At 45.7% G+C, this 23,474-nt stretch overlaps 1 protein-coding gene across 1 annotated transcript in view; it reads left to right on the forward strand.

The window, feature by feature from the left end:
- The first annotated feature begins 19,296 nt into the window (after positions 1 to 19,296).
- LOC149286432 (kinase suppressor of Ras 1-like) overlaps positions 19,297 to 23,474 on the forward strand; it is a 98,366-nt gene continuing 94,188 nt past the window's right edge. Inside the window, exon 1 of the mRNA XM_089494141.1 lies at positions 19,297 to 19,770. Coding sequence (XP_089350267.1) covers positions 19,492 to 19,770 — 279 coding nt within the window. The 5' untranslated portion in view covers positions 19,297 to 19,491. The remainder of the gene's footprint in view (positions 19,771 to 23,474) is intronic.

Here is a 23,474-nt window from a genome sequence, read left to right on the forward strand (position 1 = left end):
CATCTTTGGTTTGGCTTCTTAGGCACTAAGTTCTATCCAAATCAAAAACGGGTTTCTGACAAACGGTTGGCGATTTGCACCAAGAGGTGGAAGGGAGGCGGGGATGATTTTTGGAGGCTGGGTAAGCATTTCTCGTCTTGGGAAAGAATGTTCTGGCAAACGGGCCTCTTGGCTGGGCTGTTAACTTTTCCTCCCAGCTGCTGTGGGCCTCTTCCTTCAAGGATGGGTTAAAGTCCATAAAATGTTGCAGAGGAACGTCAAGGATATTCCCCAGTATTTGTCAAGGGGAAAACAAAGACTTTCCCCCTCTATTAATAAATATACCGAGGGGGTCAGTTCGCAGCCTCTGAAGTTAATGCGTTCTTAAAAGGTGTCCTTCACCAGTTGTGTTTCTTTACTCTGCAGTAGTCTCAGACTTGGGTCATTTCGATGAAAGAATCCTAGGCAAAGTTGACGTTCTTCTGCCAACGGATGCTAGCTATTTAAAGCATGCAATGCATGAGAATGCAGTCTTTCTGCGTATATATTTACATGGCTGCGCACTGCAAATGAGTTGAAACCATGGAGGAGGCACCTATTTGGAAAGGTAACTTGACAGCAGGAACGGCAGGTACCTTTTCTTGCTGAGGGTTGTGTTCCTTTTGGGGATACTTCGGATACTCACAAGGCATCAGGTCTTGTCTTGGAAGCTGAAGAGGGTCAGCCTTATAGTTAGTACTTGCATGGGAGACCACCAATGAGTACAAGGCGCTGGAGGTGCTGTTTCAGGGGAAGGAACTGGCCAAACCACCTCTGAGGATTAAAACCCTATGAAATTCATGTGGTTGCCTATGTTGATAGGCAATTTGAAGGCACACACAGATGTCAGGGATGAGGCCAGAATAAAGTGCATTTTAAGATTAGCTGATTGACTGTTTTTGTTGCTTATTTTTGTCTCGATCTCGTATTTGGCAGTGCTTATAGTCCTAATTTTTATTTACCCTGCCCTGGTATCCATATGGTTGAAAGATAGTTAAGAAATCTTACAGTGTGAATTATAGTAAGTAGCTAAGTCGGGGCTTTTTCTTTCTACTGCCTATTCTTTTCCTTCTGCCACCATCCTCCTCCTCCCTCGCTAACATGATTTTCAATCTATTCAAAGGGAAGAGACCCTCGTTCAGCTCAAAGGTTGAATATATATCGATTTATTAGAGTCAGTGTGTGATGTTTGTAGTTTGAACACTGGAGATCAGGGTTCAATTCCCCGCTTGGCCATAGAGACTCGCGCTCTCAGCCCCAGAAAACCTCATGATTGGTTTGCCTTAGGGTTGCCGTAAGTTGGAAATGACTCGAAGGCATGCGACAGTACAAAGTTCACTGAGCATGTTTTAGCGGTGGCTGTCTCAAAAGCGTGAGCCGTTGCATGCGGGTGAGCTAGGATTGTGCAGCGAATTCTAGCAATCCACTAGCGACCTCACTTTTTCCTTCCCTTTCCTCGCCTCCGTCCTTGCGCAAGAGTAGAAATAAGTCTCCCATGGACACAACGTGGCCACAAAAGGGGAACTGTGTGTTGCTGTGAATCACTTGGCAGCATCCGGCCAGCGAAGAAACACGGTCAGCCTGAGTGCGACAGAATGGAAATAATCCTTTGCTCGCCGACTGAGGTTCATTGAAATCTCTTTGCACTTTGGCCAACAGCCATTCAAAGTCAGTCGCCGAAAGCTGCTAACAATCCCAGAAGTCAAAAGAGACCATCGAGCGAGAAAGGCACTGTCCAATTTGCAAAATGCCCTCTGTAGACATTGGGGCTGAGTGCCCATAAGCAAACACACACCACTCAGTTTAATTGAGCAATTAACCAGTTTAATTTAGAGTTCAGAAAGAACGGCTGTTTAATGGAGGAGTTGGCAGCCAAATGCAAGTACCGCATGCCAACAACACGGACCATGTTTGGGGGTCATCAAAAGCCACCATGTGGTTTGGCGATATCTGGCGTGTTGTGACCAGTACGGCGTTTCCAGTTATAGACCAGAGTCTAAAATAGTGGTTCCTTAAGTGGGAGGTAGGTTCTGGGAGACAAAGAGTCATTTTGTCAAGATGGGTTTCATCTGAGCAGCACCTAAAAGGTTTCCTAATACAACACCATGGAGCCTTTTTGAGAAATTCAAAGGGGTTAGTGGTTTGAGGGTTGGACTATGACCGGAGAACTGGGTTTGATTTCCAGCTCGGCCTTAGAAACCCATTGGGTGACCTTGGGCAAGTCACACTCTCTCAGCTTCGGAGGAAGGCAATAGCCAACCTCTGAACAAATCCTGCCAAGAAAACCCCAGGATAGCTTCACCTTAGGGTCCCTATAAGTCATAACCAACTTGAAGGTACACAACAACAGTAAGGATTTGGTATGGTGTGGTATGGTAGGAAGTCAATAGGGAGTTCACACCATGAGTTTTTGGGTGACGCCAACCCTAGGGATGCCACAGCTTCTTTGGGATCCTGGGATTTGCAATTGGGCGAGGCACCAAAAGTATCTGGCAGAGAATTACAAACACCTAAAGCAGTAGTACCCAAACTTTGGTCCTCCAGGTGTTTGGGACTTCACTTCCATGAAGCCCTAACATGTTGAGGACCAAAGTTTGAGTACCATTGACCTAAAGGTATCCATGTCCAAGGAGAATCACAATGCCATAATGGTTTAGCATGAAAGACCACCAGTAGTTGTCCATCTGGAAGCTCAAGATGCTGGAAGAGTTTACTGTAAGAGGTAAGGCATGATGGACTTGGGCTGCATCCGCACTGCAGAGATAATGCAGTTTGACACCGCTTTGGCTGCCACACCTCAATGCTATGTAATTTTAGGATTTGTTGTTTTGTGAGACAGCTAGCCTCTGTCAGGTTGCTCTGGGGCCGCTACGAATGTCAGCACTCCCATGGCATTTAAAGCGGTATCAAGCTGCATTATTTCTGCAGTGCAAGCACAGCCCTTTCCAGCGAGAACATGCATTCTCATCCCTTATTTTTGCTGCTGCTTTATGGCAGTGAGCCTGGCTATGTGGCTGTCGTCTTTAAAGGAATGCATCTTGGAGTCCAACCAGCGTCTCAGTGGCTTGGCAGAGATAGATAAGCAATCTGGTCCACTGGAACACTAGGCTGGTTATCAGCAAGGCTATGGCCTTGGACAGCCACTGGAATCTGAGGGATGATAAAGCTAACCAGGCTGAAAACTCCTCTGCAAACTCGGGTTTTCAGGCCTAAAACCAGATTATCTTGGACGGGGTGTTGTTTGTATTTCCCCCAGCAAATGACTTCGGGTTTGCTCATTTTCTCTGCCTTGTGTATATAGGTTGAGTCTCCCAGAACTCTGAAATGAACTACTCCGAAAACCAATTTCCCTTCCCGTGGATGGCTGAGATAGTGACACCTTTGCTTTCCGATGGTTCAATATATACACACTTTCATGCACAAAATTATTATCTCCAGGTGGTTTGAGTTCAAAGATATAGCTGTGTTATATGCGTCCGAGGAAGTAGAGTAGTCTACGAAAACTCATGTTGCCAACTTCTTTGTTCTAGTTAGTCTCAAAGGTGCTACAAGAGCTCTTTCTAGGTTGGACTACAACTCTGGAGACCAGGGTTCGATTTCCGCTAAGCCATGAAACCCATTGGGTGACTCTGAAGCAAGTCGCACACTCTCAGCCTCAAGGGAAAGGCAATGGCAAACCTCCCCCTGAACAAATCTTGCCAAGAAAATCCCATGATAACCTTAGGTCGCCATAAGTCGGAAATGACTTGAAGGCATGTTGGTTCCTTGCAATATGAGTCCTATGTAAAAAGACTTTGGGGCTGGGAGTCATAAGACTGCATCTACATGGCAGAGTTAATGCAGTTTGGCACCACTTTAACTGTCATGGCTTAATGCTATGGAATTCCAGGATCTTGAGTTTGAGAGCTCTGGTGCCATAGCAAACTACAAACCCATAGCATTGAACCGTGGTAGTTACAATGGTGTCAACCTGGATTACGTCCGCAGTGCGGATGCAGCCATGAGGGACCGAATTAAGAATGCTACCTTATCTAGAAATATCTGGAAGGAGAGAAAAATGCAATCTTATCTAAACACAATGAGATCTGCTTCTGAACCGACATGCACGCTTTCCTTGTAATTGTGTGCCTTCAAGCCATTTCTAACTTATGGGCTTTCCTTAGCATGTTTCTTCAGAAGGGGTCTGCCATTGCCATCCTCTGAGGCTGAGAGAGTGTGACTTGGTCAGTGGGTTTCGAACCCTGTTCTTCAGAGCCATAGTCCAATGCTCAAACCACTATACCGTGTTGACTTGCATTCCTTGCACTGTAAATGTACCTATTTTTAATGCTTAACCTGTGCATGGTGATGGTTTACGTCCCTTCGTTGCAACACTGAGGCAGAAATAGTCATATAGATGTACTGTATATTCATTCAGAGGATTTTTATCCCAGAATTTGAGTGCCCTCTGGCGGTTCAACACCATCATATTAAAAATATTAGTCCACAAGAACATAGTGCAAAAATGGTTTATTATGAACCATTAATAATGGTTTATTACGAACCATTAATAATGGTTTGTTATGGACCTTTAATAATGGCTTTATTATGGACGGTTAAAAATGGTTTATTATGGCAGCGACTAAATAATAGGATTTGGCGGAGAGGAAGCCAGAGGTTCCCAAATGCCAAGGTATTTTCATCCTAGTTTTCCCCAGCTCAGGGTCCTCCAGATAAGATGGGCTATAGCTCTCATCATCCCCATCTATCCTTTCAACACTCAGCTAGGGAATGTTAAATGGCAGCTGACAGAGGACAAGATTAGACATTAAAAGGGATAAGTTGCAAGAGGGACTTACTTTAGGGGAAGGCAAAGCAAACCTCCTCTGAACAAATTTGAAGAAAACACTGTGATAGGATTACCATAAGTTGGAAATGGCTTGAAGGCACACAACAGCAGCAGCAACAACAACATATTCAGGGGACCCACTTGCAGAGCCTCTAACACTTTGTGAACATCTAGAAAGCAATGCCATCATCACAAAAAGTCAACACGGGTTTCAGAGAAAGAAGTCATGCCAGACAAACCTGATCTCTTTCTTTGATAAAATGACCATCTTGGTAGATGAAGGGAATGCTGTGGATATAGTATATCTTGATTTCAGGAAGGCCTTTGACAAGGTTTCCCATGATATTCTTGCAAACAAGCTTGTAAAATGTGGGCTAGACAAAGGAACTGTTAAATGGATCTGTAATTGGTTGACCGGCCGAAGCCAAAGGGTGCTTAACAATGGCTCCTTTTCATCCTGGAGAGAAGTGACCAGTGGGGTGTCCAGTGAGGCTCTGTCCAGTGCTATTCAACATCTTTATCAATGACTTGGAGGACAAAATTGGGGGCATACTTATCAAATTTGCAGATGACACCAAATTAGTGGGAGTAGCTAATACCCCAGAGGACAGGATCAAGATTCAAAATGACCTGAATAGACTAGAAAGCTGGGCCAAAGCTAACAAAATGAAATTCAACACAGAGAAATGTAAGGTATTGCACTTAGGGCAGAAAAATGAAATGCAGAGATATTGGATGGGGGACACCTGGCTGAATGAAACTACGTGTGAAAGGGATCTAGGAGTCCAAGTAGACCGTACGTTGAACATGAGTCAACAATGCGATGCGGCAGCTAACAAGGCCAATGCGATTTTAGGCTGCATCAATAGAAGTATAGTGTCTAGATCAAGGGAAGTCATAGTGCCACTCTATTCTGCTCTGGTCAGGCCCCACCTGGAATACTGTGTCCAGTTCTCGGCACCACAATTCAAAAAAGACATTGAGAAACTGGCGCCATGTGTCCAAAGGAGAGTAACTAAAATGGTGAAAGGTCTGGAAACCATGCGCTATGAGGAAAGACTCAGGGAGCTGGGGATGTTTAGCCTGGAGAAGAGAAGGTTAAGAGGTGATATAATAGCCCTGTTTAAATACTTGAAGGGATGCCATAATCACAAAAAGTCAACATGGCTTTCAGAGAAACAAGTCATGCCAGACAAACCTAATCTCTTTCTTTGATAAAATGACCATCTTGGTAGATGAAGGGAATGCTGTGCTATATCTATAGTATATCTTGATTTCAGTAAGGCCTTTGACAAGGTTTCCCATGACATTCTTGCAAACAAGCTTGTAAAATGTGGGCTAGACAAAGGAACTGTTAAATGGATCTGTAATTGGTTGACCGGCCGAACCCAAAGGGTGCTCAACAATGGCTCCTTTTCATCCTGGAGAGAAGTGACCAGTGGGGTCCCACAGGGCTCTGTCCTGGGCCCAGTGCTATTCAACATCTTTATCAATGACCTGGATGACAGAATTGGGAGCATACTTATCAAATTTGCAGATGACACCAAATTAGGGGGAATAGCTAATACCCCAGAGGACAGGATCAAGATTCAAAATGACCTGAATAGACTAGAAAGCTGGGCCACAGGTAACAAAATGAAATTCAACACAGAGAAATGTAAGGTATTGCACTTAGGGCGGAAAAATAAAATGCACAGATATAGGATGGGGGACACCTGGATGAAGGAGACTATGTGTGAAAGGGATCTAGGAGTCCAAGCAGACCACAAGTTGAACATGAGTGAACAGTGTGATGCGGCAGCTAAAAAGGCCAATGCTATTTTAGGCTGCATCAATAGAAGTATAGTGTCTAGATCAAGAGAAGTAATAGTGCCACTGTATTCTGCTTTGGTCAGGCCCCACCTAGAATATTGTGTCCAGTTCTGGGCACCACAATTCAAAAAGGACATTGAGAAACTGGAGCGTGTCCAAAGGAGGGCGACAAAAATGGTGAAGGGTCTGGAAACCATGAAGCCCTATGAGGAACGACTTAGGGAGCTGGGGATGTTTAGCCTGGAGAAAAGAAGGTTCAGAGGTGATATGATAGCCCTGTTTAAATATTTGAAAGGATGTCATATTGAGGAGGGAGCAAGCTTGTTTTCTGCTGCTCCAGAGAACAGAACCCGAAGCAATGGATGCAAGCTACAGGAAAAGAGATTCCACCTGAACATTAGGAGGAACTTCCTGACAGTAAGGGCTGTTCGACAGTGGAATGCACTCCTTCCTCGGAAGGTGATAGAGTCTCCTTCCTTGGAGGTCTTTAAACAGAGGCTGGATGGCCATCTGTCAGGGATGCTTTGATTTGGATTTCCTGCATGGCAGAATGGGGTTGGACTGGATGGCCCTAGTGGTCTCTTCCAACTCTACGATTCTATGATTCTATGAAATGGTGGAGCGGATGCTTAAAAACAACCTGCATTATGCTCTGTCGGTTGTTATTGCCATCAACCTCTTAGAAATCCGGCTTGGTATAGTGATTTGAGTGTTGGAATACAACTGGGATTCGATTTCAGTTCTGCCATGAAACTCACTGGGTGACCTTAGGCAAGTCACACTCTCTCAGCCTCAGCTGAAGGCAATGGCAAACCTCCTCTGAACAAACCTTGCAAAAAACAAACAAACCCCATGATAGGTTTGCCTTAGGGTTGCCATAAGATGGAAACAACTTGGAGGCACATAACCACAACAATGTCAAATGACAGCGATTCTATGAATGGAGAGACCTCGCCAACAGCACGGCCCGGGTCTTGCAAACTCAGGGCAGCCTTGACGGAATAAATCCAGCTGCAAGGCAGTCTCCATCTTTTCACACACTCCTGTCTATCTGTCTAATTCTTAACGATCTGGTGCCATATAATTAAAATTCATTCCAGCTTTTGCAGTGCCTCTAGATGGCGCCAGGTCCTCAGGATTCAATTTTTGATGGCACCAAACCAACCCTTTCCCCTTTGAACTGTGCATTTCTTGCAGGGTTTCCCCCCCACTTTTTAACCCCTGGAAGCCCCTGTCTGGTGGAAAGCCATTTATTTACACTTATTTAAACCTATGTATAAAAATAAAACATCGCAATTGTGCAAATAAAGTGATGTCAGAAATGCGTTGTCGCTGAAATCCCGAAAGTAAAAAGATGCGCATTAAGGCTTCTTTGTGACCGCTTTAATGGCGGGTTTGGTGCGACGTTGTGTGAAACCGTTTTGCGTCGTTACGTGATTTTTCTGAGATAGCCACGGGATAAGCTCACGATCTCCTTTGTGCGTTAAACTGCCGGGTGACCTTAGGCAAGTCACACTCTCTCAGCCTCAGGGGAAGGCAATGGCAAGCCTCCTCTGAACCAGTCTTACCAAGAAAAACCCACGACAGGTTCATCGTAAGTTGGAAACAACGTAAATGCACACAGTGACGACAAAGACGTATAATTGAATGCCAATGTTAGAACTGTCTGCCGTACAAAGGATGAAAAGCTTGTAACGCTACAAGTTCCAGGATACCATAGGATGGCACTCCAGGTGTCAAACTGTATTATTTCTACAGTGCAGATGCACCTCCAGATTAGGGAAAAGGTGGTCAGTCATCACCACGATCATGATCATGATCATCATCTTCATATAAATGCGCAAAAGGTAACCATTACAAGCAACTTGTTCTTTAACCGCGCCTTAATTCCAAGCTCTGGAAGGCAAAGCATGGCATCGTGCCCCCGGTTTTGCCTCTGTCTGCTGCACTCAAAGCAGGCTGGTGTCACGTTGGCTTAGGTCTGAAAGAGTGGGCATTGTCGCTGGCACAAAGGTGGATGCCCAGCGCCTAGAGATCAGACATGGCCAGATGCCAAAGCCAGCTTGTGGCTCGTGGCATGGCGCCAAGGGGTGAAGTCACCAAGGCAAGGCTTTTCCTACCCACTTTCTCTTGTGCCAACCTTTTGGCCAGGCGAAGTGAGCATTGCAGCTATTATTTTGTCTAAGAAAGGTTGCCGAATGTCTGCTTTAGCCCGCAAAAACAGACTCTTCTGGCTAGAGCAGAAACCCAAGCCGAATCCAATTGAATCTCCTCTTGTTGTTGTTTTTATCCTCGCCCTGCCTTAAAGGTTTGATCCTAGTTTCAACTTTCCCATGGGAAAAGTCCAGCGTGCCACGAAGCTACTCGCTAATGGACCCCTAATTCGTTCCAGAAGGAAACAAGGGTCGGGACTGCGGAGACGGAGGAGACACAACAAAATCCCCATCCAATTTGGTAAAAAATAATTCAAAGCTGGCCTTTGGTTCCAGGATAACAAAATCCATGGATGCTCAAGTCCCATTAAATGCAATGGCATTGCAAAATGGTGTCCCATTGCTATTTGGGATTTACCCTTCGTTGGGATATTTTCAAATCGTGGATGCTTGAATCCGTGGGTAAAAAAAATCCGCAGATAAGGAGGGCTGACTGTATAAGCCGGCCGCCTTTTCAAAGAGCCAGCCTTGCAAGCCTGGGTTGCTAACTTCCATAGCATTGAGCCACGGCGGATAAAGTGGCGTCGAACTGGATTATTTCGGCAGCGTGGACACAAGACCATTGATGTAAAAGCTCTCCAGGATCCCACCTTAGCCAGATGCCGACATTAGATTTGATGCAGATATCATTCAGTTTGACGCCGCTTTACATTTATATGAGTGTTTTTAGCTGTTCATTTTGTACCCTCCTCCATTTGTATGTCTGCGTGACCAAAAGATATGCTGACAGTCCTCTGCTTCAGTTTTGCTCAACCTGAGGATGCTTTTCAGTTGTGATCCTTTTCAGATGGTACACAGGTTTAAGTGTTGAATTACAACTATGGGAGATCAGGGTTCAAATCCTGACTTGAGCATAGAAGAAAGACTTCACTGAGTTACCTTGGGTAAGTCACACTCGCTCAGAGGATGGCAATGGCATCTCTGAAGAAAGTTGCCATGAAAAGCCAGAAGTCAAAAATGACTTTGAGGAACACAGCAACGACAACGACAACGACAACAAGCCCCAATGAAGGTACATTTGCTCTTTGCAGAAGGAAGACACTGATGGTCAAGTTGCCTCTTGACTTAGGCATCCCTATTAATGTCGTAAGTTTTTGTGAAGTCGAAGGCTTTCATGGCCAGCATCCATAGTTTTTTTGTGTGGGTTTTTCAGGCGCTGTGGCCATGTTCTAGAAGAGTTTATTCCTGACGTTTCGCCGGCATCTGTGGCTGGCGTCTTCAAACTGAAACTGCCTGGTATTCATTGGAGGTCTCCCCTCTAAGTCCTAACAGGGCTGACCCTGCTTAGCTTCTAATATCAGATGGGATCTGGTGCCTTTAGGGTACATAGGCCGCTCTTGACATTATTGGATTGGATTATTCCTCTCGTGAGACACAGATTGATAGTATATAGAATTGTATGTGTTTCTTCTGCATCCGTCAGCCGGTTTTCAGAGATGCTTTCCCACATTTGCTCATTTGTTTGGAAATCTGTGCATGCTCTTGCTCCCCAGTGCATCTTCTTTTTATGCCCTGCTGTTAAGCATATTTTGGTGATTTTCACCAAACGGATTTGGCAGCGCCAGTGCAAACGATAAAAATCCATGGGTGGCCTCCAAAAATAGCAAAGCCCACAGTTTTATTTGCACCTTTCTAGTCTTCCATGGTTTCCCACCTACCCACCCAAGTGTGCATCTCCATCCCCTCCTCTCCCCCTTTTTCTGTCTTGACAGTTGTTCCCATGTGCCTTTTTTAGCCGGAGAGTTCATGGCCCTTATAAGTGGCTTAAGAACCGCAGGGAGGCTGACCCTCCGAACTAATCCTAACACAACATGTCTGGAAACTTTCGCAAAGTTCAGATAGATTCTTAAATGGGAAGCTGGGGAAGAAAGAGCAGTCTCTGCTGTGATCATGCCAACTCAAATCCTCACCAGGCCTCCTTGAGCCAACAACCATCTTGGCTGCATCTGTGCTGCAGAAATAACCCGGTTTGACGGCACTTAAACTGCCATGGCTCAATGCGATGGATTTCTGGGAATGGTAATAAAGCAGAGCATTATTATTATTATTATTATTATTATTATTATTATTATTAATTATGAGGAAGCCAGCGTGGCATAGTGGTTTGAGCATTGGACTAAGACTCTAGAAACCAGGGTTCGATTCCCAGCTTGGCCACGGAAACCCACTGGGTTCAGCCTTAGGATCGCCATAAGTCAGAACTGACTTGAAAGCAGACCAGATTTTATGATCAACTCAACCATATTTTTCTGATCTTCGTTCAAATGCCTTGTGGGCTTGCAATATACTTCTACAACTCTGAGCAAGACAAAGGCTTGAAATTGCACTTGACCAGCAACAAACTCTTGACTGAATGGACATTGAAATGATTCCTGTCATTTGTCCATTGTGCGGAAACCCCTTTCAACACTTGCTAGACATGCGCAACAAGGAGGGCGTTTTGGGATTCCTCCTGGACAAAAAAGTTGAAATGTAGGATGTGTCTTGGAAAATGAGGACATCTGGTCACCCTGAATATCCATCATGGAGTTATAGAGTTGGAACTTAAGAGACCACAAGGGCCATCCAATGTGCCTCCCGTTGTCCAGAGGATGCACATGGAGGAAAGTGGTACCCGACTGCCTCACAGGAAAGGAATGGCTGCAAAGCTATGGGTATAAGTTACAATTTACCTCTCTCTGTGCAAGCCAGTGTGGCATAATGGTTTGAGCGTTGGACTACGATTCTGAAGACCTGGGTTCAATTCTCACTTTGACCATGAAACCCATTGGGTAACCTTGGTCAAGTCATATTCTCTCAGCCTCAGAGGATGGCAAGCACAAATCTCCTCTGAGCAAAGCATGCCAAGAAAACTCCATGATAGGAACCGCCTTAGGGTCGCCATAAGTTGGAAAGGACTCGAACAACAACTCTTTGCATACCGTACACTCCTTGCATACTGTTTCCAGGAGATGTCATCCCAAAAGGAGTCTTGAAAACCTTGCCATTGCCTCTCAGCTGTGGGTATACTAAATAAAGTTACAGTTTACACATCACTTTCTGTGCAATCCAGTAGTAGTTTGAGTGTTGTACGGCGACTCTGGAGACCAGGGTTGGATTCCTGCTTGGGCCAAAGAACCCACTGGGTGACCTTTGGGCAAGTCACATTCTCTCAGCCTCAGGGGAAGGTAATGGCAAGCCCCCTACGAAGACGTGAAGTCGAAGGCTTTGATGGCCAGCCTCCATAGTTTTTTTGTGGGGTTTTTTGGGCTATGTGTCCATGTTCTAGAAGAGCGTGTTCCTGATGCTTCTCCAGCGTCTGTGGCTGGCATGTTCAGTTTCTCTGCATCTGTTTCTCTGAAGATACCAGCCACAGATGCCGGCGAAACGTCAGGAATAAACTCTTCTAGAACATGGCCACAGAGCCCAAAAATCCCACCAAAAACGATAGAACTGAAGGCACATAACGACAATTCTTTGCATACTGCATGCTCTTTGCATACTCCTTGCATATTGTTTCCAAGAGATGCCATCCCAAAAGGAGCCTTGCAACCCCTGCCATTGCCTCTCAGCTGTCTTTGGAGGGCTTCTCTGGACCTTGTGCAAACAAAGGGGGAAGGCTGGAGACAATGGCGGTGTGTACTGTGTATTTGTGTGTCGTGGGGGGGGGGGATTGCATGTGATTCCCCCTCCCCAGCTTTCTTCCCATTACTCACTACCCATCTCCCTCGAACAATAGGCTACAAGAGCTTCCCACGTCAGGCTGTCTAGTCGGCTGCAAAGGAGCTATTTTGTCCTAATGAGGAGGAGGCACATTTCTCCCCCACATCCCTCTTTGTGCCTTTGCGAGGAAGGCCAGATTGCGCAGGGAGAACAGCAACATCCAGATTGCCAGAACAGACACAGAAAGAGAAGGAACACACTCCCGACCTTTGCGATTCCTTGTTCTTTGAGTTTCCAAAATGTCTGCGGAAACAAACTATGCGCCAGGCTCTCAGCCTCTGAGATGCTTGCTGGGGTCCAGGATGGCACATGGTTTTGGAGGTTATTCAGACATTGTGAATTGTGGCCAACAATGCGAATCTTTTAGGAAAATTTGGGGGTAATTCAGATGTGGGTTTTTTTAAGTGGAACAATGCGAATAATCTCACTCACACATTGCATTATTCACACTATAGAACCACAACGATGCACATCTCTGGGAGTTTGGTTGCTGACATGTGCCAGCATTCGAATAAAGACGGAGTCGATGATGCAAATGTATTCAAAACACATTAAAGGCATGCAGAGTTTGATCCCAAGTCTATTTGGAAATGTTCACATAGTTTACTCACACTGCTGACAATGCGAATCTTTCTTGGTAGCTAATCAATCAATCAATGTTTATTGATTAGCCCAAGGGCCATCTCAAAATACCACAAAGCTAAATGGAACTCTATATAAAAGGTTAAATAACATGTGTAAGAGTATGAGTATGACACAATAGTCAATGCAACAAATCTTGTATAACACTCTGTATAAGAACTCTATATAAAAAGGTTAAATAAAATGAATATAAAAATGAATAAGAGTATAAATACGATAATCAGTAATACATTGAGTAAGTCCTGTCAACTTCATATCTTCCAAGTAACATTTGGACTCACCAGTTCTCCCAATGGTCCGCACTAGGTGACTTTTCAAGGGCTTGGTCTTTGCTGGTCCTTGACAGCGTTTCATGCTTGGATCCATGCGGCAAACGCAATGAAGCCACTGCCTGCGGGCAAGAAAGTGTGTTAATATTTCGTACCCTCCAACTGCCCCATCTTTCCAGGGAAATCTTTTATCGTCCTGCGTTTTCAGCTGCTTTTAAAATGCCCCTGTTTCTCTCTCTTCCTCCCACATTCCCCTTCTGTTCTCATTGGTAACTACAAGAGTAAAAACCATGATCTCCTGACATGGCCCCATTCACACTACGGAAATAATCCGGGGTGAATCCAGGTTGAATCCTTGTTGTTCACACACGTCTCAAATGCAAGATCCACATCGATCCGCAGCTTTGGCAATGTGACTAAGCTTCCAAATCGATTCTGATCGCTATGTATCATTCAAGGGAATGGAGGCGGCTCCATTTTATCCCGAAACGATGGCATGCGTGAATAACAAAGGGGTTACAATGACTTGAAGAGATTTGCAAACCCTCCTTTAGACACACGCCTCCAGTTTCTCAACATCCTTTTTAAATTGGGGTGCCCAGAACTGGACACAGTATTCCAGGTGGGCTCTGACCAGAGCAGAATAGAGTGGCACTATTACTTCCCTTGATCAAGACCAGTGATGGCGAACCTATGGCACGCGTGCCAGAGGTGGCACTCAGAGCCCTGTCTGTGGGCACACATGCTAGCACAGAGTTTCTTACTAGAAAGCCAGAGGGACGTGGCACTTTGCAATAAATAAGTGGGGTCTGGGTTGCAGTTTGGGCACTCGGTCTGTAAAAGGTTCACCATCACTGATCTAGACAGTATACTTCTATTGATGCAGCCTAAAATTGCGTTGGCCTTTTTAGCTGCCGCATCACACTGTTGGCTCATGTTCAACTTGTGGTCTGCTTGGACTCCTAGATCCCTTTCACACATAGGCCTGTTACAGAGTGCCAAAATAAAGCTGCTTGGGGTCTCTTTGGAGGTATGCTGTTTAAAGGATGCATGCATCCTAAGTATCCGGAAGCTGCACCAAAGCTGCACTCCAGTGCTTAGCAATGGAGTGTGGCTTTGGCGCGACCTCCGGACTCTTAGGACCCATGCATCATTTAAATAGCATACCTCCAAAGAGACCCCAAGCAGCTTTATTTGGGCAGTCTGTAACAGGCCATAGTCTCCTTCATCCAGGTGTCCCCCATAATCCTATATCTGTGCATTTCATTTTTCTGCCCTAAGTGCTGTACCTTCCATTTCTCCGTGTTGAATTTCATTTTGTTAGCTTTGGCCCAGTTTTCTAGTCCATTCAGGTCCTTTTGAATTTTGATCCTGTCCTCGAGTATTAGCTATTCCTAATTTGGTGCCATCTGCACATTTGATAAGTATGCCCCCAATTCTGTCCTCCAAGTCATTGGCCTGTTACAGACTGCCAAAATAAAGCTGCTTGGGGTCTCTTTGGAGATATGCTATTTAAATGATGCATGGGTCCTAAGAGTCCAGATGTCACACCAAAGCCACACTCCATTCCTAAGCGCTGGAGTGCAGCTTTGGTACAGCTTCCGGATTCTTAGGACCCATGCATCATTTAAATAGCATATCTCCAAAGAGACCCGAAGCAGCTTTATTTTGGCAGTCTGGAACAGGCCATTGATAAAGATGTTGAATAGCCCTGGGCCCAGGACAGAGCCTTGTGGTTCTGTGGTCACTTCTCTCCAGGATGAAAACTAAGTTAAACGTTCGGAGATAGTTTTGCACTGGTTTTAAATTGAGGAGAGAAGAGGAAGAGGGGAATATTGCCCTTTTTGGGATGACTGGAGTTGCCATTAGAAAAGCAAAAAAGGCAGTATTTCCAAACTCTTGCCTTGCTAAGAGCTCACTGTGCCCCCGGTTAAAATGGGCCGAACCTTTCTGAGGCTGAAATCTCATGTACATCTGTACTCAGAGTCCCACTGAGCTGAATCATTTAGTCGAAACGCATTGCGCTCCGTCTCTCGCTTGCTTGCTTTTAAAGGGAAAAAAGAAATTAATAATAATACCCCCCTAGGAAATCTCTATTAGCGAGTTTAAAAATAGGTGCCTCCTCCTTAATATAATTGCAGCCTGGCACTTCAGACACGCCGCTCTCGTGTCTCATGCGACTGTGCGCCGCGGAAGGGTAAGGAGGGTACTCTTCGGGAACGTGTGGGCGGAAATCAAAAGCGTTTCGGAGCGTTTCTTTCTTTGAAAACAATTAACGTCCCCGCTCTCCGAAGCCCCAGAGCTCCCTCCGCATCCCCCCTGGCGCATTTCTGTATTAAAACAGAATCAAACTGAGTAATCGCTTTTCAAATATTGTGATTCCCGCCGAAGGTAAATAGGCTTAAAAGGGAACGGTTGCGGGCGGTCGCAGAACTAACCCTAAAAGTGAACCCAAAGTACATTTTTAGATGGAGTTTAACAGACAAGGGGGATTGGAAGGATCATCCAATGGCAATCTGAACGCAATCATGGGGTTTAACGTTATTGCGTGATAGACTACCACACGCAATTTAGGGCAATGGGAAGTCAATCCGGACGCAATCATGGGGTTTAACGTTATTGCGTGATAGACTACCACACGCAATTTAGGGCAATGGGAAGTCAATCCGGACGCAATCATGGGGTTTAACGTTATTGCGTGATAGACTACCACACGCAATTTAGGGCAATGGGAAGTCAGTCCGGACGCAATCATGGGGTTTAACGTTATTGCGTGATAGACTACCACACGCAATTTCGGGCAATGGGAAGTCACTCCAAACGCAATCATGGAGCTTAACGTTATTGCGTGATAGACCATCACACACAATTTCGGGCAATGGCATGCTATTTTCGGACAATGGGAAACCAGTTCGAATGCAATTCACATTCGCCTAAATTCGCTGAACTATGGTTATGTATCATTTATATGTATTATGCTATATTATTTCTTAGATCGTGCGCCACGGGGCAGGTTTACTCTTAGCTGTTTTATTGTTTGTACGCACAGCACTGTCCAAACCTACAGTGCTATATAAATAAAGCATGATACTACTACTACTACTAATAATAATAAGCCGCCTTATTTGCTGCAGCAGAAAGGTTTGGAATAAGAAGTTAATTCAATTATATTTTTATTGTACTTTGCTGTAACTCTGTTACGGCGGTCCCTCCGCATTTGCTAAGGATAAAAATTAGAATATATAAATTGTTGGACCTTGATTTATATTATTATTATTATTATTATTATTGATAGGGGTGAAGGACCCCCGTGAATGTGGAAAAGCCGCAAATAAATAAATAAAACCCCTATTCTTTTAACCTGAGGGAGCACCTCTCTAGGCATCTCCAGGTCCTCCAGTGCAACTCTATGGTCAACATTTGGGAGAAATTGATCATGCTGGAGGACCTACAAATGCCTAGAGAAGTGTTTTCTCTAGGGACTTCTATCTATCTGTGCATCTACCTATCTGTCCGATCGTATCTATCAGATCATATTAATTTATGTGATAACATTGACCAAATATCTATCTTTCTATCAGATATTATCTATGCATCTATCTATCTATCTATTATCAATCTATTCATCTATCTATGCATCTATCTATCTGATACTATCTATCTATGCATCTATTGATTTATCTGATACTATTTATCTGTGCACCTAGCTATCTGTCTGATCATATCTATCAGATTATATTAGGCTATCGGATAACATTGACCAGATATCTATCTGTCTGTCTGTCTGTCTGCCTGACAATATCTATCTTATCTATCTGATAATATCGATCTGATATTGATCGATTTATCCACCTGATAATACCTATCTTATCTATCTGATAATATCGATCTGATATTGATCGATTTATCCACTTGATAATATCTATCTTATCTATCTGATAATATCGATCTAATTTATCTATCTATCAGATATTATCTATCAGACACTATCTATAAGATAATATCTATCTATGCATCTATCCATCTATCTGATCATATCTACCCCATATATACCAGATAATACTATCTATCTATCTGATAAAATTTGTCAATCAATCAATCTATGAGATACTACCTGTCTGTCTATCAATCTATCTATCTGTGGGTCGAAGCGAAAGCTTTACACAACTCCTGTAGTGTCCCTCTCCTCCCCAAAACTACAACTCCCAGCATCCTCCTGGGCAGTGACTGGCCTCTTTCTCTTCCCCCTCCTTCTGTTCCTCGTTCCAGCTGATGCATATACATATATCCCCCTATCTATTTTTCCTAAATACTGTATAGGGCATCTTTCTTTTCCATTTTCTTTTACCCCCCCCCCCCCACATATATATAACATAGGGTATATTTACCTTACATTTTACCTCATATACATTCATCTAAATACACAGTATATATATTTACCTCACATTTTGTTTTCCCCATCTACATTTTCCTAAATATAGGGTATCTTTATTTGCTATTTTCTTTTACCATATTTATATATATGTGTGTGTTTGTGTAAAATATATTTCCCTTACATTTTCTTCCACCTCACATCCATCTTTCTAAACATATGGGCACATTTACCTCACATTTATTTTCACCCTATCTAATAGGGTCTATTTCTTTTCCATTTTCTCTCAATATATATATATATATATATATATATATATATATATAGTGGAAAAGGAAGAGACCCTATTAGATAGGGAGGAAATAAAATAAATGTGAGGTAAATGTGCCCATATTATATATATATATATGAGAAATATTTAAAATTTAGGATATATTTCCCTTACATTTCCTTTCCCCTCACATCCCTCTTTCTAAACATTTACCTCACATTTATTTTATTTCCTCCCTCTCTAATAGGGTCTCTTTCTTTTCCATTTTCTATCACGAAATATATATATATATATATATATATGTATGGTGGAAAAGGAAAAGATCCTCTTAGATAGGGAGGAAATAAAATAAATGTGAGGTAAATGTGTCTATATATATATATATATATATATGAGAAATATTTAAAATTTAGGATACATTTCCTTTCCCCTCACATCCCTCTTTCTAAACATTTACCTCACATTTATTTTATTTCCTCCCTATCTAATAGGGTCTCTTTCTTTTCCATTTTCTATCACCATATATATATATATATATATATATATGGTGGAAAAGGAAAAGATCCTAGTAGATAGGGAGGAAATACAATAAATGTGAGGTAAATGTGCCCATATTATATATATATCTATATGAGAAATATTTACAATTTAGGATATATTTCCCTTACATTTCCTTTCCCCTCACATCCCTCTTTCTAAACATTTACCTCACATTTATTTTATTTCCTCCCTCTCTAATAGGGTCTCTTTCTTTTCCATTTTCTATCACCATATATACATACATATATATATATAGGATATATTTCCCATACATTTTCTTCTTCCACCTCACATCCATCGTTCTAAACCTATGGGCACATTTACCTCATATTAATTTGCCTTTCCTTTTACCATAGACATGTATATGTCTCTCTCTCAGTCTCTGTGGCATATATTTCCCTTTAAATATATATATATATATAAAACCCAGCCCAATTCCCGCCCATCTTGGGAGGCAAAAAGCCTCCTCCTCCTCTTCCTTTGCCTCCATCTGCGCCAATATAATTCCCTCCAGAAAGAAAGAAAGGAGGCAGGCTTCTTCTTCTTCGTGGTTTAGCTTTTTTTAATACAGTATATATATATATTTATATATATATAATTTTGTGAAGACAACAACAACAACAACAACAACAGAGCATGAGTGCCTCCTCCTCCTCCTCCTCCTCCTCCAGAGAGAAGAAGGGAGAAGAGACTTCTCCTCCTTAGAGGAAGAAAGGAGTGAAGAAAAGAAAGAGAAGAAGTTGTCTTTATTTTGGAGGCTTTTTTTGGAGGTCTTTTTTTTGGGGGGGGGGGTTCCTCAATGCAGATGAGGAAGAGGAGGAGGCATGATGGATAGAGGCAGGCCCCCCAAAATGGGGGAGAAGAAGAAGAAGAGGAGGCTGGGGGGCCCTGAGGAGGCTGGGGAAGGGGAGAGGGGCTCTGCTGGGGCTGAGAGCCCCCAGGCTTCCTGCCCTTCTTCCTCCTCCTCCTCCTCCTCTTGGGCCTTGCAGCACTGCGGGCAGCTCCAGGACCTGATCGCCATCTCCCTCTCCAGCCTCCAAGGCCTCCGCACCAAATGCGCCGCCTCCAACGACCTCACCCAGCACGAGATCCGCACCTTGGAGGTACTGTAGTAGGGGTCCCATCATGGGGAGGGGGGATATGGGGGGCTATGGCGGTGGGTCTAAGTCTGGGGGGCTGGGAGTATGGGGGTGTGGGGCTGGCTCTGAGGGTCTCTGGGGCTAGGGATATCTGAGGCTGAGGGTATGGGGGGGTCTCAGACCCAGAGACCATCAGACCCAGAGACCCCCAGATTCTGAGACCCAGAGACCCTCAGACCCAGAGACCCTCAGATCCAGAGCCCCTCAGACCCAGAGACCCCCAGATTCTCAGACCCAGAGACCCTCAGACCCAGAGACCCCCAGATTCTCAGACCCAGAGACCCTCAGATCCAGAGACCCTCAGACCCAGAGACCCCCAGATTCTCAGACCCAGAGACCCTCAGACCCAGAGACCCTCAGACCCAGAGACCCCCAGATTCTCAGACCCAGAGACCCTCAGACCCAGAGACCCCCAGATTCTCAGACCCAGAGACCCTCAGATCCAGAGACCCTCAGACCCAGAGACCCCCAGATTCTCAGACCCAGAGACCCTCAGACCCAGAGACCCCCAGATTCTCAGACCCAGAGACCCTCAGCCCCAGAGACCCCCAGATTCTCAGACCCAGAGACCCTCAGATCCAGAGACCCTCAGACCCAGAGACCCCCAGATTCTCAGACCCAGAGACCCTCAGACCCAGAGACCCCCAGATTCCCAGACCCAGAGACCCTCAGACCCAGAGACCCCCAGATTCTCAGACCCAGAGACCCTCAGATCCAGAGACCCTCAGACCCAGAGACCCCCAGATTCTCAAACCCAGAGACCGTCAGATCCCCAGCCCCAGACTCACCCAGCACAAGATCTGCACCTTGGAGGTAGGGGTCCGATCATGGGGAGGGGGGTATGGGGGGGCTATGGCGATGGGTCTAAGTCTGGGGGGCTGGGCGTCTCGGGCTGGGAGTCTCTGGGGGTGTGGGTCTGAGGGTCTCTGAGTCTGAGGGTTTGGGGGTCTCAGACCCTCAGACCCAGAGACCCCCAGATTCCCAGACCCAGAGACCCCCAGATTCTCAGACCCAGAGACCCTCAGATCCGAGACCCTCAGACCCAGAGACCCCCAGATTCCCAGACCCAGAGACCCTCAGACCCAGAGACCCCCAGATTCTCAGACCCAGAGACCCCCAGATTCTCAAACCCAGAGACCCTCAGACCCAGAGACCCCCAGATTCTCAAACCCAGAGACCCTCAGATCCCCAGCCCCAGACTCACCCAGCACAAGATCTGCACCTTGGAGGTAGGGGTCCGATCATGGGGAGGGGGGTATGGGGGGGCTATGGCGATGGGTCTAAGTCTGGGGGGCTGGGCGTCTCGGGCTGGGAGTCTCTGGGGGGTGTGGGTCTGAGGGTCTCTGAGTCTGAGGGTTTGGGGGTCTCAGACCCTCAGACCCAGAGACCCCCAGATTCCCAGACCCAGAGACCCCCAGATTCTCAGACCCAGAGACCCTCAGACCCAGAGACCCTCAGACCCCCCAGCCCCAGAGACTCCCAGAGTCACCCAGCACGAGATCCGCACCTTGGAGGTAGGGGTATATGGGGGTCTCTGGGGGGCTATGGGCCTGGGTCTAAGTCTGGGGGTCTGAGGGTCTCTGAGGCTGGGGTTCTCTGGGTCTTGGGTCTGAGGGGCTGGGGGTCTGAGGGTCTCTGGGCCTGAGGATCTCTGTGTCTGGGGGTCTTTTAAACCTTTAAACCCTCAGACCTCCAGACCCCCAGTCTATCAGACTGAAGGTATCTAAATCTGGGGGTCTCTGGCTCTGAGGGTCTGGGGTATCTGAGTGGGGGTCTGGGAGTCTGAGGGTCTCTGGCTCTGGGGGTCTCCGACCCAGAGACCCTCAGACCCCCAGACCCAGATATTTTCAAACCTTGAGACCCCAAGACCCTCAGACTGAAGGTATCTGGGTCTGGGATTCTGAAGGTATCTGGGTCTGGAGGTCTGAGAGTCTGGGGGGTCTGGGGGCCTGTTTCTGGGGGTCTCTGGGTCTGAGGTCTGGGGTCTCTGGGTCTGGGAGGGTCTGAGGGTCTCTGCATCTGGGGGTCTGGCTGTGAGGGTGTCTGGATCTTTGAGTGTGGGAGTCTGGCGGTCTGAGGGTCTCTGGGTCTGGGGGGGGTCTGAGGTCTGGGTTTGAGGGTCTGGGAGTATCTGGGTGTATGACGGTTTCTGGGGGTCTCTGGGTCTGAGGGTCTCTGAATCTGAGGTCTGGGGTCTCTGGGTCTGGGAGGGTCTGAGGGTCTCTGCATCTGGGGGTCTGGCTCTGAGGGTGTCTGGATCTTTGAGTGTGGGAGTCTGGCGGTCTGAGGGTCTCTGGGTCTGGGGGGGTCTGAGGTCTGGGTTTGAGGGTCTGGGAGTATCTGGGTGTATGACGGTTTCTGGGGGTCTCTGGGTCTGAGGGTATTTGGATCTGGGGGTCTGAGGGTCTGTGGGTTTAGTCTGATAGTCTGGATCTGGAGGTCTGAGAGTCTAGGGGTATCTCAGTCTGTGGGTCTAGTTCTGGGAGTCTGAGGTTCTGTGGGTCTGGGTCTGAGGGTCTAGGTCTGAGAGTCTGTGGCTCAGGGTCCTTTTCTGGGTCTGGTCTGGATCTGGTTCTGTTTTGGGTCTGGGTCTGGGGATCTAGATCTGGGTCTGGGGGTCTGCGTCTGGCCTGGAACTGGTTCTCTTTTGGGTCTGGGTTTGGAGGTCGGAGGGTCTGTGTCTGTGGTTCTAGGCCTGTGAGTCTGGGTCTGAGGGCCTGGGGGCCTGGATCTGAAGGTCTGGGTCTTGGTCTTGGTTTTGGTCTGGACCTGGTTCTGTTTTGGGTCTGGATCTGAGTCTGGGGCTCTGGGTCTTGATCTTGGTCTGGATCTGGTTCTGTTTTGGGTCTGTTTTTGGGTCTAAGTCTAGGTCTGGATGTGGATCTTTGTCTAATCTGGGCCTGTCCTGGTCTGGATCTGCTTCTGTTTTGGGTCTGGGTCTGGATTTGGTTCTGGTCTGGGTCTGTGCATGCAAGCTCCTTGACCACCTCTTTCTTTCCCCCTTTCAAAGTTGGCAGAAGTAATGGAGCAAGAATAACAGGGCCGGCCGGGGAGGAGAAGGAAGCCGGGCTTGGATTCATTTGGGGGTCTCAGGAAAGACAAGTCTGGATTAAGAAGCCAAGGAGTGGCATTGACTTCTTTATTTGCAGCAAAGGAAAGGCCCTTGGGGAAAAGAAAGAGAGATTGAGGACAAAAAAGTGACACCGTAAATATAAATGCAAACTCTAGATGCAAAGGAATTGGGGAGGAAGACTTGGAAAGGAAACAGAGGATTGCAAGTAACTCTGTGCATAGAAATATAAAATGTAACTGCGAAGTCAAATGTAAATGTTAGGGTAAATATAAATATAAACCTTGTATGTCAAGTAACTGGGAGGCCATCAGAACGAAGAGACGATAAAAGGCAATAGTGGAAATGTAACTTGGGTGGAAACTTCAAGCAAAGGCCCTCCGAAATGATGAAAGGTAACACTGTCAATAGAAATATACATTGTAAAGTAACTGGGGCAGAATATCAAGCATTGCCCATCAAACACACGTATATATGTGTCTGCATATATCTATACATATCTATACACACATGTACACACAGAGAGAGATATATACACTCATTGCTCCGATATTTGTGGATTTGATTAATATGTCCTCTCTAGGAATATCTAGGTCCT

The sequence above is a fragment of the Sceloporus occidentalis genome, unplaced genomic scaffold (genome assembly GCF_023333645.1).
Source record: "Sceloporus occidentalis isolate IW3139 unplaced genomic scaffold, rSceOcc1.0.p SCAF_69, whole genome shotgun sequence".
Classification (NCBI taxonomy): domain Eukaryota; kingdom Metazoa; phylum Chordata; class Lepidosauria; order Squamata; family Phrynosomatidae; genus Sceloporus; species Sceloporus occidentalis.